We start from the raw sequence: 16,697 nt of genomic DNA, 5'->3' as shown, positions 1-16,697 counted from the left end.
GTATTTTATTTTATTAAATATATTAACTAATGCTTCGCAATATCGTGTGAAAGCATTATGCTTCGTATAATTTTCTTTATAATTCATTATGCGCGTGAATGCAATTTTTCTTTCCCTAGGTTTGATTTCACTACACACAAAGCAGTGTGTGTGTGTTTTTGTTGTTTCCAACCAAACTAACTAATATATAGTTATATATATATATATATATATATATATATATATATATATATATATATATATACCAACTTTTTAATATTTAAAATTTGAGGGTTTCTTAATCGTGTTAGTGTCTCATCTTAAATTTTGTTAAATCTTTTTTTCGTGTATATATTAAATAAGGTGTACGTACGTATAATTTATACATACTTACATATATACACCAAATACAATCAACATAAACATATATATATTTATATATAAGATGCAGAGACGGATAATGATGTGTGTGTGTGCGTATGTGCGTGTGTATTTAGAATGAATCCATAGAGATATTGCTGAATCATATACATTCTATTTCAGAAAAACTCCCCTCTTCTGCTTGGTATTTGGGCACAAATTGTATTTCGTTTGTTTTTACTCTTTTTTGGGTGTACTACTATTGACTTATTCGATCGAATGGATTTCTACTAGGGAAATCTTTTGTTTATGCTGCGACTATTATTAATAACATTCACTTTGTTTCTCTTTTAGTTTTCTTCTTAGTACAATATATAATTTTAAAAAAGACGTTACATAAATCTGTGTGTTATCTTTTTGAATCTTTTTCGAATCAAATTGGATCTTACAAAAATAATATAGAAAACAAAGTTGACTTTTTCATAATCCATTCGTATTTTTGGTTCAGATCTCTTTGCTGTTTATTGAGTGGTAAGTTTAAAACACACACTTCGATCATAGTTGATTGATCGACCCATCATTGAAATTCTTCCGCTCGCTTTCTGCCTCTATCTACTTTTGTGGTATAAAATCGAAAGTCGTTGCCCCGCTTATTTTGCCAGATGCGCTTCGATGAAAGTGAACATTCTGCCACTTGTTGTCGCGCCTGTGCCAGACGCGAGTCTCCTCCGACTGATGAGTGTGTGCATGTCCTTGCCTGAAATATCAAGAGTTATTATTAGCGCTAGAGTTCAAGTGAAGAGTGCCCCTGTCGAGGGTCCTAAACGCTCCACGTTCCAGGTCCAGGTCAAGAGCAGGACCTAAATTACGAAAGGTCCAAAAGTAGGGTGATCATCCGAGTCAATCGCGCCCTCAGGTCATTTGATGTACCGGGGTTGGGAATGGAGCGTGAACAAGTATTACGATTAATACAAATTTTTCCCGGTGTCGACAAGGAGCAGTTCGTTTTATTCGAGCTTGGACTATTCTAGGCGGACGGGCGAATTTACACCCGCTAGATAGAGGAAGTATGCCCCGCTCCATCTGGAGAGAAGCACAGTGCTGACAATAGAAACAAATGTTTATACAAACACATACTCATACGCCACCCCTGCCACTCTATCTATATCTATCGATAGAAAGATTATTAGCTACTGCCACTCACTGCCCCCACGGCAAGCAGGAATACTTCATCGATTCTTCCATGCAAACGTTTATTAGGACAGTTCAAATCCCGAATGTAGTCGGCCCCTCCATAAGGGGAAAGTCGAGGGTCTACTGCAATTCGGGATCTCCGAGTGCGCTCGACTGACTGAATGTAGTAATGTGATACGTGATGAGTTATCTTAACGGAGCCTTTCTCAATGCAATCGGAGTCGTGGAGGGAATGTAGAGAGTATTTGCGCGTCGTACTTACTTATCGATATATTGTGTAAGTCTTACATAGGCTATGCAAGCGGCTTCCTCACCCAATAGATGTACGTGCGGATTTAGAATTGTTGTATTAATGGCTTTGCAATTTTTACCAAGCACTGTAAGAAAAACGATCCATATATATATCCATTTTTGTATATACATGTAGACAATTATATGTTTGACTTGTATTTTACCATTCTCGAAATAGAATTTATGAAAGTCGATTCCTTCAACCAAATTGCCCAATGCTTCTGGTTCGAAAGCAGTTAAATGCGGATCACATATCTTACTGGAAGAGCCAAGAAATCAGTTCAAAAGACACAAGATATAGTACAAATTAATTAGGGATAATGCTTAGATCTTAGCACTTACGTATATCCATCGAAGTCCCCGCTGTTAATCGCTTCGATCAATTGTTCTGTGATCTTAATAATTTCCTGTCGTCTGGCTGCTTTGTTCCCATGTGGAGTCGTGTTCAATTGTTGAATTAAATAAAGTAGAGCAATGAGAGGAGGTCTATTTATACAGGCGCATAGTTAACAACTTGCATTTTGCTATGTAATTATTGCACAGCGAAATTACAACCACGGATGAGTTTCGATTACGTATGGCGAAGGATGAGAATTACAATTCTTGAACGGTTCAAACCAACGAACTAACTAGCCAACCAGCTAACAACGCACCGATGATAATAAATGTGATATATGAATTAATATGTATATACTTAAATCTTAATACAAAATTATAATAATTAGGCCAAAAACTACGTTTTGAGAGTTTCGTTTACTGCTGAAAGTTGGGTTCAAGACATGTCTTAGTCCGTCGTCATGCCTGGGTCAGTCAGCTCGATGATTTCTCTATGGCGATCTTTCAGATTCAGCCTCTAAAAGTGCGACAGACCTATGTTCGAACATTCTAGTTTCAAGTAAAGCTAGTTTAAATTTTTAGGTTCAGTAATTTTGGGAGAGTTTCATTTAATTTTAATTTCCCTTCGTCAAATTAAATTGTTAAATTTTTTCAGATTTTTGAAAAATCTAAAATGAAAAAATTAAAAAAAAAATTATATATCAAATAGAAAAGTGACAAACATTGTCTTATTCGTTTTTCCTGATAATTCGTAGTTTTGCTCTATATCTCAGTCAAACATAGTAATATTATATATATATTTGTACATATATGAAATTATTTTTTAAGGTATGCAAGCACAATTTTATTCACGAGAGAGGAAGACAGTGGGAAATGTACATATAGATGTAATTTTAATTAATGCCTTCTCATTTACTGTGATAGGTGTTGTTTAGAATAATGTTTATTATGAATGAGTTAGAGATCCACTAAAACATGTTAAATATTAACAGATAATTAATAGACCCATTATGTGTATATATTTGCACATCCATCATCATATATACATACGCTACCTCTATGGAAATGTTTAATTTAATATTTAATTAACTAAGAAGCACTATACTGCTCTATGCTACGAATCTGAAACTACAATAGATGGAAAACAAGAAAAAAGGCTCTAGTCGAGACTGCTCGACTTGGGGATACCCTGAACCCTCCAAGCTGATATTTTAATCAATCTGCATTTCATTTATGCACACCTACATACCCGTGCATCTACACGCACGCATAAGCACGCGCTCTGCTAACTGGGCAGTAAGCAGCAGTTGAATTTGTATTAGGACTATCTTCATGAAACTTTCAACGTGATCATAATATTCAAATGTATGTATATTCCGATGCACAAGTCTTTAGTTTTTTAAATACGTTCAATAATATAGGGGAAAGGGGGTGTGGTATCCAAAATCTGGAAATTACAAAATTTTCGTATTTTTCATATGTATATACACAGTAAATCTGAAGTCGCCAGGTTTAATATTGTTCAAATTAGACTGAAAAAACTAAATCAATGTATAGTTTATTCTTGATAAAAACGATATCGGATAAGTTAGTTAAGATAAACTTGTACTGTATATGGTTCAAGTCACTAGGTCTTATAACTAACAGACGGACTCAGCTCGTCGACCTGTGATGATTCCTTCTGCCTGTTACAAACTTTTTACAAAACCATTATACCCTGATTTACCATTTTCAATGGGTTCAGAGTAAAAAAAAAACCAACAAGAGCGCACAAGTCAGACTAGGAGATAGAAAGGAACCAGATATTATGCGGTTTAAATATGCTATAGAAATGGGAGTATTATGACAAAAGCCCACGTAATTACATATATATATTTATATACATTATAGATTGTAAGCTGTTTCCACGCCAATCCGCCTCTTGTAACCATTATATCCTGAACTGCCCATGGTTCACGATACAAAAATAATAGAAATATATTTGATCACTTATATACAATATATACACAAATAAAAAACCTTAAAAAGAAGAGAGAGGAAACATGCAGGCGGTTGGTATATAAAGAGTAATACACAATGTGCTAGGTCGTTGGGGAACATACAATTAGAATTGATGCATATCAAGCAAATCGAAACATATATATACTACGTATAGTATGTGCGACTGATAAGAAGGATATGTTCCAAAAAGCAAAGCCCTTTTTACGTACCTGAAGAGCATTGCGAGGAGTTTCCTGACATTTGCTGGCAAGTTTTTGCAGGACACACAATCCTTATTTCTAAAACGCACACAGTTTTTAAAAATATACGTTTGTATATATATATATATATATATATATATATATCAAATTCAACAAAATAATAATAAGGCAAATATAGAACATCGACAAAATGGGAGTTAATCTCTAAGCAAAGTGTGTGAGGGTGCAACTGATATTCGTAAAGTATTTGTATGAGTTGTGTAAAATTGAACTATACACATGTATTCTGAGTATTTTGAGTATTCTGACGCCCGGAAACACTATATTATTACAAAGCCGAGTCGAGACTGCTCGACTACGAAATCCTCTGAACTCTTCGAGCAATAGCTATTTCAATCATTTTTCGCGTCTTTCTGCTTACACAAGAAACACGCGCGCACACACACACATACACTCCCATACACACACACAAAAAGCAGCCACACATAAACACGCATGGGCTGCAGTGGTGGTTTACTATGGGAACTTAATTGTTCAATAACTTTTCTTGTGGATGAAATTTTTTCATTAAACTTTCAGATTATAAATATAACATGTATATGCATGTATTTGCCAACGCACAAGTGTCTAGTATTTGAAATACGCCTTTTACAAACATTGGGTGAGAGGTGGATATAGGGGTGGGGGGTAAATGTTAACAAAACCCGAAATGGTATAAAATGGTGATAAACTCGATATCCGCGCTGTATATACGAACATTTAAAAAAAATTTCTAGTCTCTAGCTCTTATATCTTCTGAAATCGACGCGTACATACATACGGACAGACGGACGGACAGGGCCAATTCGACTCAGCTCGTCGCCCTGATCAAGAATATATATACTCTGTGGGGTCTGCCACGCCTCCTTCTGCCTGTTACATACAGTTAAAAAAACATTATACCCTGATTTCCCATTTTCAATGGGTTCAGGGTATAAAGATAAGGGGGGTCATCCTAAATATTAATTATTGGCTGCTTGATCAATCGTCTTGAAATTTAGCTAAAATTATTAAGATGAGCCTAAAGGAATAAATTAGTATATGACATTAAAAAAAGTGTATACAGATCCTACGAAATATCGATTTACATAGCCTTTTAAAAATTTCCCAATGTGTCAATCTGTGTCGCGACAAACCTTACGTTTCCTAGTTTTATTTTAAAAGACTAGTGCCTTGGAATTGGGAAACTAAAACAGGTAAGGGAGAAACTTTTTAACCACTCCGCGCTCTCTCAGTTCTTTCATTAATTTTATTTAGTTTACTTAGCATTTATTAAAATTATTGGTAGCTTTGATTTTTGTCTTAGAATCTGTAGAGTCCGAAAATATTTTCGGGTATCAAAATATGAGTTGAAAAAGTTCCTGTTTAGCCTTCTCAGTGCTCAAATTTGGAAAGACGGAACCTACTTGAAGCAGGGGTAGCAAAGTATTTAGGGTCTACAAGACGAGCGGAGTTACATACATGACTAGGGTACTTAGCTCTCATACATAGAGAGTAGAGCTGGTCGACATGTTAAGCACAACAGACACATCTAGCTTCTGGATATAGTTACTATACAGAGGTGAGTACGATACCAGAGAGAGACAGAGAGAGAGAGAGAGCGAGAGAGAGAGAGAGAGCGAGTGAGAAACAGAGTAGATCGAGCGAGCGAAGAGTTGTTTGATAAAACACAAATACATACGTATCAATTTGAGTAGTTCCCATTTTTATTTGATAAACAGCAAAAATGTAACATGCGATCTGCAATAGATCAGAGAAGAGAATATATAACATGTGTATGTATAGATATGCACCAAGTATACGCCATGTAAGTATGTGTATACTTTGTAGCTTTGTTAAGTGGCCTAGCTTTAATGGAGTTGCGTACTCACCTCTGAGGCGTAACTTTGACTGTCTCTGATTACTCATATAACTTTCATTAGCAAAATTATTGGCATTCCTATTGTCAATAGCATTGGCATCGACTCTGGAGTACCCAATGCCGAACGGCAATTGCACCGAGGAAGGATTACAATGAGACTTTCGGTCCTTTAACTTAGCTGGGCTCTGTGTCTGGTGGCCTAGTGTTTTAATAATAATATTTATGTGGAATCAGCTAGATGCATATATCACTGATCAATTGCTTATTTGGTATTGCTAGTTTTCTAATTAGTACAAATCCAAAGTTCTTGGCTCAGCATGCAGCGCTTGCGTCTTCCAGATTCTAAGCTAGATAAGTAATGCTCCAAATCTATACATTTCATGTTATGTTTCATATTGTTTCGCCGAACCTTTTCAGAGTACATGTTCTTTATTTCAACACCTTCTTTAAGAAATAGGAAAAGCACATATACTATATTTACGATTATTATTTTATTTGTGGCCGAATAAATGATATTTTTATTTCAGGAAATGTAGAGTTTATTTATTTCTTTTCTGCAGTGTTCGTCCCTCGCGTGTAAGGAATATATTACAATATATTCCTTATATATTCCTGTATTTAAGACGCTAGCGAATTGAAGCTTTAAATATATTCTGGTATACATAGGCAACGCATGGCTGAAACTATATGGTCGCCAGATCTGAGCCCATTGTAATGCAAATGCAAATGCGAATTTCTTTGTTATCTGCATGCAACAGGTAGAAGAAAACGTGCCAGAGTATATACAAATATTCTTGATCATGATCAAATTGATGATCTATCCCTATCCTTATAGGAACTATGCATTGGGGAAATATCTGTGGTGGGCCACCAAATGGCATGCATACGTATGTTAGCTTTGTGTCAAATACTTGATAGCTACTATCGTTTCAATAATATCGATAAAACAGTTAACTAATTGCAGATATTAATTAATATCCATTTCCTCCTTCGAAATAATAATTTCTAATTTGTAATTGTAATTTTTGTATATTTTGCTTAAACACGATTGAATTGTGTTCAAATGTCAGCATCTCACAGTGCGAATTGAATGTGAGTGTGAAATTTGATCGCAAGGCTATATAGGATATATGTATAGATGAGTGTATGTAAATATATATGTATGTATCTAATACGTGGCGACCGTTACCTGCTTGTAAATATATATATGCTTAGTATATATAATTAATTATATCTGTACAATATAATTTTGGGAACTTTGATATATATGTATATATAAATAAATATATTACACATTGTTTGCTATATAAATATTTAAATTATATACATATATATTAAATATTATCAAAATTCTGTTTTCCAAATAACAAGATTAAAGGAACTCCGATTGAGAAGAACCTTGGAATCTTCAACACAATTCAATAAAATATTTGGAAGGGACTGTTTGGACAGTTCTAATTGTAATGAATGGAATGAAATGTTTTCATTCCTTGCCGTCCCCAAATTTCATTCCAATGTTAGTAGCTCCATCACTGAAATTAAAATTAAATCAATGAAGACCAACAACTTGACAGAAGAGAATGCATTAAGCTCAGTTAATAATCAACTCTCATACTGTATGGTAATATCTATGTGTATTCAACTCAGAACCTGTTCTCAACCGTATCCCCTTAAATCTGAAGCAAAATGGGTATATATATATATGTATTTATATATATTTATTTATTTCTGAGAAAATCGTTTTGCTTTGGTTAATGTTTGTGTTTGTATTTTTGCTTGTGTATTTGGTTAATGTTTAAAGGCGTGTGAAAAATCAAAAAACAACTACAAATTTAAAATAATAACAAACATAATAATAATAACAATAACAAACTGAAAATGTTACCTTCTGGGTCTTTGGATATGACTGTGGTACTGCGATCAACGATCCCTTTTTTATCTTCTAAAAAAAACGAAATGAAACATATTTCATAATTGATAGTTGCAAATCTGTTGTTTTCCAATACTTTTGAATATTTGCTCCAGTTTATAGATTCACGATAGCTTTTCACATAAAGAATCTTTTTTTTTTTTTTTTTTTTTTAATTTTAATAGTTGAAATAAATCAAGGAAAAGGCTTTTTACAACACATAAGATCTTGACTAAATGTAATTAGAGCAATAGAAAAAATATATAGTAAAAATATATATAGTGACGAATTAACTGGTGTAGGAACGATTCAGTTGGGTGCAACCGGCTAATATTCGCTATGACTTGTATATCTTCTAGCTCACAATTCCTAGCTTCCAGATTCCATTTATTTCTGCTTTATATTCTCTTCTTATAGCCTTAAAGTTTCTTGTTCGTCCTCGTGACCTTCTCTTCTTTCTTCAGATCCTCCTTCGCCGTTTTATCTCTCTTCTAGTGCCTATCCACCTGCTTTTCTACTTATCTTTCTTCTCATATTTTGCTCTCTCTACAAAGTAAAACATTTGTTGTTCAGAAATAGTAAATTTGATGTATCAGGTTATCGGACAGAGCTTCATATAAACTGGAACGATTAATACAACAAGTTCTGTAGTTCCTGAACAAGGCTGTCTGGATCTGGTTTATAGTGAATAGAGAGCTTCGTCAGGGGAAGTTACTGATAGTGTTTGTACAGTCGGAATGTATTGTTATGTTGAGCGATATTTAAGGGTATCCTAAAGCTATATGAAACAAAGATATAGTCTCTAAAAATTGAGTTAAATGTGCAAATATATAAAAAATATGTTTCATTGAAAAGGTAATACTTAAGCATTCCATCAAAAAATAAGTGAACAGAAAGACTTAGATACAGGCAAATCAAGTAGAATCACATTACGACAGCTATATTACCATATGAACAGAAAATATGCGTGCGAACAAAATTAAAGGAAAAAAGGCTTATCTGAGTAAATTTATATATAGAGACAAGTAGATGGGCATTTTATGAATCATACATAAAAAGTACATCTTGGTTGTCTAGATCACTAGTTCGTACGACCTAGAAACACCTAAACACATATAGAAACCTCACTTCACTCATATAAGAACTGAAATTCGAGCTCGAATTTCCAAAATTGGAAGAGTACAAATAGAACTACCAACTTAATTCCTGTATAGATATTTACCTTTGACATCATCATCCTCCAATGTTGTGCTCGACGAATCTGTTGATTCCTTCACTTGAGAGCCGTCGCCCTTTTTAGTGATCATACTTCTGCCTATAAAGATCGGTAACATTGGTTTACTTTAAGTTCGTATTTGGTTTGCTAATAGGCCTGAAGAAAGCGGGGCTACTTCCATAAACTATATATAACATTCTTCGAATTACACTCTCTTTGAAAATTGTAAAACTCAAAGATCCATAATAAAAACAAGTAAGAAAGCTCTAGTCGAGACGACCCGACTACGAGATCCCCTGAACCCTTCGAGCAACTGATATTTCAATAATTATTCGCATATGCACACATACACGCCCACACACAGACATACGTACGCACGCATAAACACGCATTGGCTGCAGTGTTGGCTTTCCTATAGGAATTGCTCAATAACTTTTCTTCTGGATGGACTATCTTCATGAATATCTTATGAATATAACATAGATATGTATGTATTTGCCAAAGGACAAGTCCTTAGTATTTGAAATACGCCTTTTACAAATATGTGGGTAAGGGGGTGAATTAGAAATGGGTGGTAAATTTTGAAAAAACCCGAAATTGTATAAAATGCATTTAAGCATACATACAAAATTTGGAGACTCTAGCTTAAAAGATGTAGGAGATATAAATTTATTATTGGTTTTCGATAATGTTTTTAATCGATAACAAAATAACGGGGCAAGTTATCGATATTTCAACAAATTTCAAGTCTCTAACTCTTATATCTTCTGAGATCGACGCGTTAAAACATACAGACAGACGGAACGACGGACAGACGGACAGAGCTAAATCGACTCAGCTCGTCGCCCGGATCAAGAATATATATACTGCCACGCCTCCTTCTGCTTGTTACATACATTTAAGAAACCATTATACAAACTTTCAGAGCGTGATCATATAAACATTATGATTAAAGTTTCATGAAGATAGTCCATTTACAAAAGAAATTATTCAACAAACAAGTAAGAAAGCTCTAGTCGAGACTGCCCGACTACGAGATTCCCTGAACCCTTCGAGCAACTGATATTTCAATAATTATTCGCACATGCACACACACACACGCACACATAAACACGCATTGGCACGCATTGGATCACCATATATCTACTTACTAGAGAAGTTCCTGGTTGCAAGCATTGTTGTTAGTATAGCGCCCTTTAGCTTGCGGCGAGCATTGAATTTTTTGAGACAATCCACAGTTTCCTGGCGATGAACCACAGAAGCCACACGTTCCCTTTGCTATAAATGGAGAGAAAGATTGAAATTGATGCTCACAGAACAGACCACAAAGCTTTGGCACTGGCAATACGTACACAAATCCATGGGTGTTTTAGAGCTTCAGCTGCTGTTATTCGCTTATTTGGGTTTACAGTCAGCATTTGGTTAATCAAATTCTTAGCCTCGGGCGTCACAGTGTCCCATTCGGGTGATGGATACTACAATATAGTGTGTAAGGGATCGACATTAAATTGAAGTGCAGTCAGCATCACTATAAATAACCCCTGTCCGCTTATGTGTCTGTGTGTCTTTCCGTCCGTATGAACGTATATGAGCGTTTCGGTTTACAGTTAACGATCCGGATTCAGAGCGTCCCAATTTCAAACGATTAGTCTGCGAGGTCTGTCCATAGTAATGAAATTAAATATGAATAAAACATGCATCCTTACATCGTAAGCGCCTGCCTTTATCTGCGAATACAATCGATGCTGATCCTCGTCCCAAAAAGGGGGATAGCCGACCAATAATATGTAGAGTATGACGCCTATGTGGATGAAACAAATAATCAATAAGCAATATTGAAAATTAGGTAATTGAACTAATGTCAAAGAAGCTTACCACATGCCCATATATCTACCGATTTGCCATAAGGCTCTTTCTTCAATACCTCTGGCGACAGATACCCTGGAGTGCCGGCAAATCCAAACCAGGCTTGATGATCACCCTGCACTTCAATGGCTAGACCAAAGTCCGCGAGTTTCACAGCTGCACCCTTTGCCTTACTTGCTAATAGTAAATTCTCTGGCTTGAGATCTCGATGGACAACACCGTTCTGATGGCAGTGATTGACCGATTCCAATATTTGCTGTATACAATGCGATGCATCAGCCTCTGAATAAAATTCACGTGCCACAATATCTTCGAAAAGTTCACCACCAGTTACACTGTAAATATATATGTATTTAGTATAATCAAATTCTCGGTTTTCTCTTTTTCTTTTCGTTTCGAAATCAGTTTAGAATTGTGGTTTGTTTCCTTCATCTAGCTTCAGCTTGCTATTCTGAAAAGTGATTGTATCAGCTGATAGCTTTACTGAATATGCTTGACTAATTAACTAATTATAAGCGGCTAATTTAATGCTATTTAAGTCAAACAAACGTCGTGTGTTTTATCTCCTCATTTGGGCACTTAGGTCTGTTATTCTATATATTCTTTGCTTTGCTTTATCTAGTTTGTTTCCTGCCTTTTTCCTTTAATTTTTTTCCTTAATCTGTGGCCCAAATCCGTTCCTTTTTTGCAATGTTAAGATGTTATTACTTCTTCCCTTTTCTTAACTTCTTTTTGCCTTTACCTCTTCCCTACTCTCTTGTTTCATTATGCGGTTCTTCCTTTTCCTTTTAAGCGTCTTTCGTTTTCGTTTTCTGCTTCTTTTTTTATATCGTGTCTTCTTTACGATTTGCTTTTCGTTTCCTAACTTTTTTCCAATAGCTTGGACGTTGACGTTGACCTACTCTGAATAGATACAAAACTTCTTTTTTGAATCGAATTTGAATATTTTTTTTTCAATTTTGTTTTTTTCATACTATATACATATAAATAATTAAGTGTCGAGGATTTTGTTCGAGCGGAAAAGGATGAACTATGAATCTCAAAAAACAATAGTCAAAATCCATTCGGCTTCAATGCCAGCTATTTTTCAACATTCTGCGATAAATACAGTGGAATCCGGATATAGAGACCCCGCTTAAAGCGTCCAACCGGTTATGTCGACGAAAATTCAATGTCATGGTTGGTTCCCATAAAAACTTATATGAAAGAGCCAAGTCAAATTTAATGCATACCTGATCAAAATTAAAAACAAGTAAGAAGGCTCCAGTCGAGACTGCTCGAGTAGGAGAGACCCTGAACCCTCCAAGCAGAGTTCAGGGTATAAAAAGGAAACGTGAAAAAATTTTATAGCGACGACAACGTCGGACGTCAAAATAAAGAAGTGACAGCACCTAGCGTTTTGGAGGCATTTGAAGGAAAGTCATGTTATTGAAATAAGTTTAAAAAATGTTTTGATTAAAAAATTAAATTGTGTTATTTTAAACCTATTACGAACACGGCAACCGTAAAAAAAAAATTATTTTTAAATAATTGTTGGATATAGCGATGTAAAATCGTCGGTCCCTTGAGCGTCGCTATAACAGGATTCCACTGTATATAAATATATACAGATAGATTCTCGTTTCTCGCAGAATATATATATTTATATACGTTAATGTGGTTGTCTATTTATATGTATACTTACAGATCAAACACAAGGTAATGGTAATTTTCCTCCTGTATGCTGTCATGCAATCGAACTGTAAGGTACAAGGTCAATAATATATTTATTATTATTTCAGAACACCTTTAATATAATTCTAGTGCATTTAATCTGTGGACAACATGTACATATAACAAGTAAGAAAGCTCTAGTCGAGACTACTCAACTACGAGATCCCCTGAACCCTTCGAGCAATAATTATTCGCATATGCACACACACAGGCATATGCATGCATAAACACGCATTGGCTACAGTGTGGGCTCACTATGGAAATTTAATTCTTTAATAACTTTTCTTGTGGATTTAATTTCTTCATGAAACTTTCAGATTATTATAACATGGATATGCAAAGCACAAGTCTCTAGTATTTGAAATACGCCCTTTACATAGGTGAGGTTGACGGGGTGGATATAGGGGTGGGGGATAAATTTTAACAAAAATTGTATAAAATGCATTTAAATATATATTAAACATTTGGAGACTCTCGAAGCTCGATATGCGCGCTATATATACGGACATTAAAAAAAAATCGAGTCTCTAGCTCTTATATCTTCTGAGATCGCCGCGTTCATACATACGGACAGACGGACGGACAGGGCCAATTCGACTCAGCTCGTCGCCCTGATCAAGAATATATATACTTTGTGCTTCGCCTGTTGCATACATTTCAACAAAACCAATTTATCCTGATTTCCCATTTTCAATGGGTTCAGGGTACAAAAATAAATTATATTCTTGTAGTACATGGTATACAAGAAAATAAACATACAGATTTAAAATTTCATATCCATAGATTGTAGCTCCTAGTTGGTTGCGTTCATACGGACGGATATATGTACGTGACTAAATCTTTCAGCTCGTCATCTTACAAAGAATACATTTACAAGGCCTATTAGACCTCCTTTGAATACTTATATTTTCGTAAAACCGTCATAGTTCAAGTTTCAATTGTTTCATACATATATATACGTTTATATAGTATATATATATAGTAGTAAATATATATATATATATGGCGTTTTAAAATGAACTGATATCTATCTCTTCCATTGGTATACAGTCGAAATACTTCTCCTATTCTACTGGCCAAAAAATAACGCGCTATATGGGTAAATATGTGTACGTCTATCAAGTTATGATATACCAATATTAGGGTGATGTAACTTCCGACAAATCCTGGCTTCGCGCTCCAGCTTTTGAAAATCTATAAGAAAAAAATCCAGTTTACAGTTACAACCTGGATTAACTTATAAGTTACTCACCCCTTGCTGTTAGCTTCTTGGTATTTATAATCTTGGCCGCAAATTCGAATCCTGTTGACTTTTGGACACATCTTTTTACTATTGAAAAAGCACCCCTGAAATCAAATTGATATTTCATTTTAAACGAACAAAACATCCCAAAAATTTGGGAAGTTCACTTACTTTCCGAGCTCCTCTTTGATGTCGTAATTGTCCGAAAAACGCGTACAGGCTGCTGGAGCAGCCATCGCGATAGCACACTTGAGAAAATCTATTGTGTGTGTGTATCAATTAAGAGCCTGTATGGACTTCTTTGACAGATGTATGTAAATAATTTGTTTTTCTTTTTTTTTCAGAAGTTTGCCGGCTGAATTTCGCCGTAGAGCTTTGTTATTAAAATATATAAATTCTTTCCGCTGATTACGCACTTAGTAGTTCTATTCCGACTCGATTATAATCTTTTAAAATAAGTACAATATATTCATACATTTTTTATTATTTTCTTGTTTCTCCAATCTTTATTTATCGCCAAAGTTTTAATGAACGCAAAAGATCGGCTAATCAATCACACGATCATACCGAATGATCAAGCTTTTAAAACACAAAATACTAAACACTTAATACTCGATGTTAAGCATTTAGAAACACACAACTGCAATTTATACTTTCTTTATAGTACTCCTCTTGTGTCAAACTAAATCATTCAAAACATCTTCTGAATAAATTAATTGCTTCTTTCAAATAACCACTGCTGAATATAATTGAACATTGTAAAAATACAATATACTGTTATATTTACATTTTATGCGATCGAACTTTCACGTGGTATTTAAAGCAAAAACTCTAATTTAGTTACGGTCACACTGGTCTAGCTGTGATTTGCTTGTAGGGCAGTTTCAACACTGCCCTTGCAACGAAAAATTTGTTGAAGAAATGAAATGAAAACAAACATACCTTTTGCTAAAAATAATCAAATAATATTTACATTATTGATTGTCAATATTTTTCATTTATTAATTTAAGCCTTTAAAACAATGAAAATAATGCTGCACCGCTTTTGTACCTTCATATACATATACATATATGTACATGTAGGGTGACCATCCGCCCTGGAATTCCGGGATATGTCCCGCTTTTGGAGGTAATGTCCCGGTGTCCCGACCTGACACGAAATTGTCCCGGTTTTCTATTGTTTCGATAAAAAAAATAGTCATTTTGACAAAATGCAAACTTGAAGAAGTTTGTGTCGAGATAAGTCGAGAATTTTTTGTTTAGAAAAACAACGCAGATATGGTAGTACAGTATACTCGTGTTGTTACTCGGAAGTATTAAAAATAGCTCAAATCCTGCATGCGATTCCAGCGCAAAATGCGCAAATTTCGAAAGGGTTTTTTCTTACTAAAGACACAGTGGTCAGACGAAAGAAATAAGTTACTGGTACAGAATGTTAAAAACATCCATATACATAGTTCAATTTAATTTTGTCGACATGTCAGGTAATCATGAATATAATAACAATTAAATATAAGGATGTATTCATTATAAGAATGTCCCAAGACAATGTAATTATGCTAAATATGAAGAAAGTAAAAGTTGAATGTATGTGTGAATCTGTGTGACAAATGATTAATTTAAAATGGAGGGGTTGCTAGTTGTTGACAGTCCCGGATTGAGCTCCGCCCCAGATGGTCACCCTATGTACATGCATTTCTATTAGTGCCAAAAGTAATCGCAGTTGACATGACAACTGAGAAAAAAGGTGGACATCTATATGTACATATGTATGTATGTGTGTAGGATTGACTGTGAACATTTGTACAATAAATTTGTCTGCATAAGTTAATATATGTACATATGTACAAAAGACTGAAGTATGAATGTATTTCATTGTTTTATTTAAATGATGTGATTCACACTTTAATTTTATTGATATACATATGAATATATCCATACACATATACACCTATATATGTGTATGTGAATTAAGGAGTTATCCAACGTATTCCAGGCGACAGAGTGAGTGGAAGGTCACTCGACCCAATACAAACCAATCAAAAGAGTATAAAACTGTATATTAACCAGCAGCTATTGTATAGATACTGTGCAGATATATATGTACATATATACTAATCTATATATAATATACTAATCTAACTTGTTGCTTACATGTTCATATATAGATATCCATATGTATACTTTTCTTCTTCTACTTTCGTACATACATGTGTACCTACAAATGTATTTATATACACTTGACTATATTAGGTGTGCTTGATTAACTATTACATATATTTTCTTATAATAATACATGATTATTTACATATGCATATGTACACACGACCATACATATTTGTATGTATACAACTAAATTGTATTTTAATACAGGTTTGTTACATGAGCACACACACGTACTCAAATATATATGTATATATATATGTATATATATATATATATATATATATATATATATATATATATATATATATGAACATGTTGCTTTT

General features: G+C 34.4%; 1 protein-coding gene across 17 annotated transcripts; it reads right to left on the bottom strand.

Annotated features, from left to right (window-relative positions):
- Nucleotides 1–440: 440 nt before the first annotated feature.
- Nucleotides 441–14,961, bottom strand: LOC6585807 (calcium/calmodulin-dependent protein kinase type II alpha chain). Of its 17 annotated transcripts, none has more exons than XM_015160740.3 (15): nucleotides 14,380–14,923; nucleotides 14,218–14,312; nucleotides 14,100–14,159; nucleotides 12,937–12,991; nucleotides 11,262–11,587; nucleotides 11,093–11,187; nucleotides 10,739–10,861; nucleotides 10,538–10,664; nucleotides 9,393–9,485; nucleotides 8,147–8,203; nucleotides 4,371–4,439; nucleotides 2,167–2,245; nucleotides 1,989–2,083; nucleotides 1,796–1,910; nucleotides 441–1,096 (listed from the first exon to the last, which is right to left on the bottom strand). In XM_015160740.3, exons 1-15 carry the CDS (start codon nucleotides 14,442–14,444, stop codon nucleotides 952–954), a joined length of 1,599 nt encoding a protein of 532 aa, XP_015016226.1. In that variant the 5' UTR covers nucleotides 14,445–14,923; the 3' UTR covers nucleotides 441–951. The 17 variants fall into 17 exon arrangements, 15 of the variants coding, with proteins under 15 accessions (XP_015016226.1, XP_002011433.1, XP_015016233.1 ...); XM_002011397.4 differs by having other exon boundaries at nucleotides 2,167–2,242; nucleotides 14,380–14,893; XM_015160747.3 differs by lacking the exon at nucleotides 8,147–8,203 and having other exon boundaries at nucleotides 14,380–14,895.
- Between the last annotated feature and the right edge of the window lie 1,736 nt (nucleotides 14,962–16,697).

This window comes from Drosophila mojavensis, unplaced genomic scaffold (genome assembly GCF_018153725.1).
Source record: "Drosophila mojavensis isolate 15081-1352.22 unplaced genomic scaffold, ASM1815372v1 contig_151, whole genome shotgun sequence".
NCBI lineage: Eukaryota > Metazoa > Arthropoda > Insecta > Diptera > Drosophilidae > Drosophila > Drosophila mojavensis.
The sequence above is the reverse complement of the archived record's forward strand: the minus strand, read 5'-3'. Positions and strand labels throughout refer to the sequence as shown.

Bases quoted from the DNA above. Each gene is read 5' to 3' on its own strand.
- LOC6585807 (XM_015160740.3), bottom strand. From the start codon at position 14,444: ATGGCTGCTCCAGCAGCCTGTACGCGTTTTTCGGACAATTACGACATC. The intron at 14,160-14,217 runs GTGAGTAACTTA...TTTTTCTTATAG, and splicing joins CAAGAAGCTAACAGCAAGGG to ATTTTCAAAAGCTGGAGCGC. The intron at 8,204-9,392 runs GTAAATATCTAT...CGTTTTTTTTAG, and splicing joins GGAGGATGATGATGTCAAAG to AAGATAAAAAAGGGATCGTT.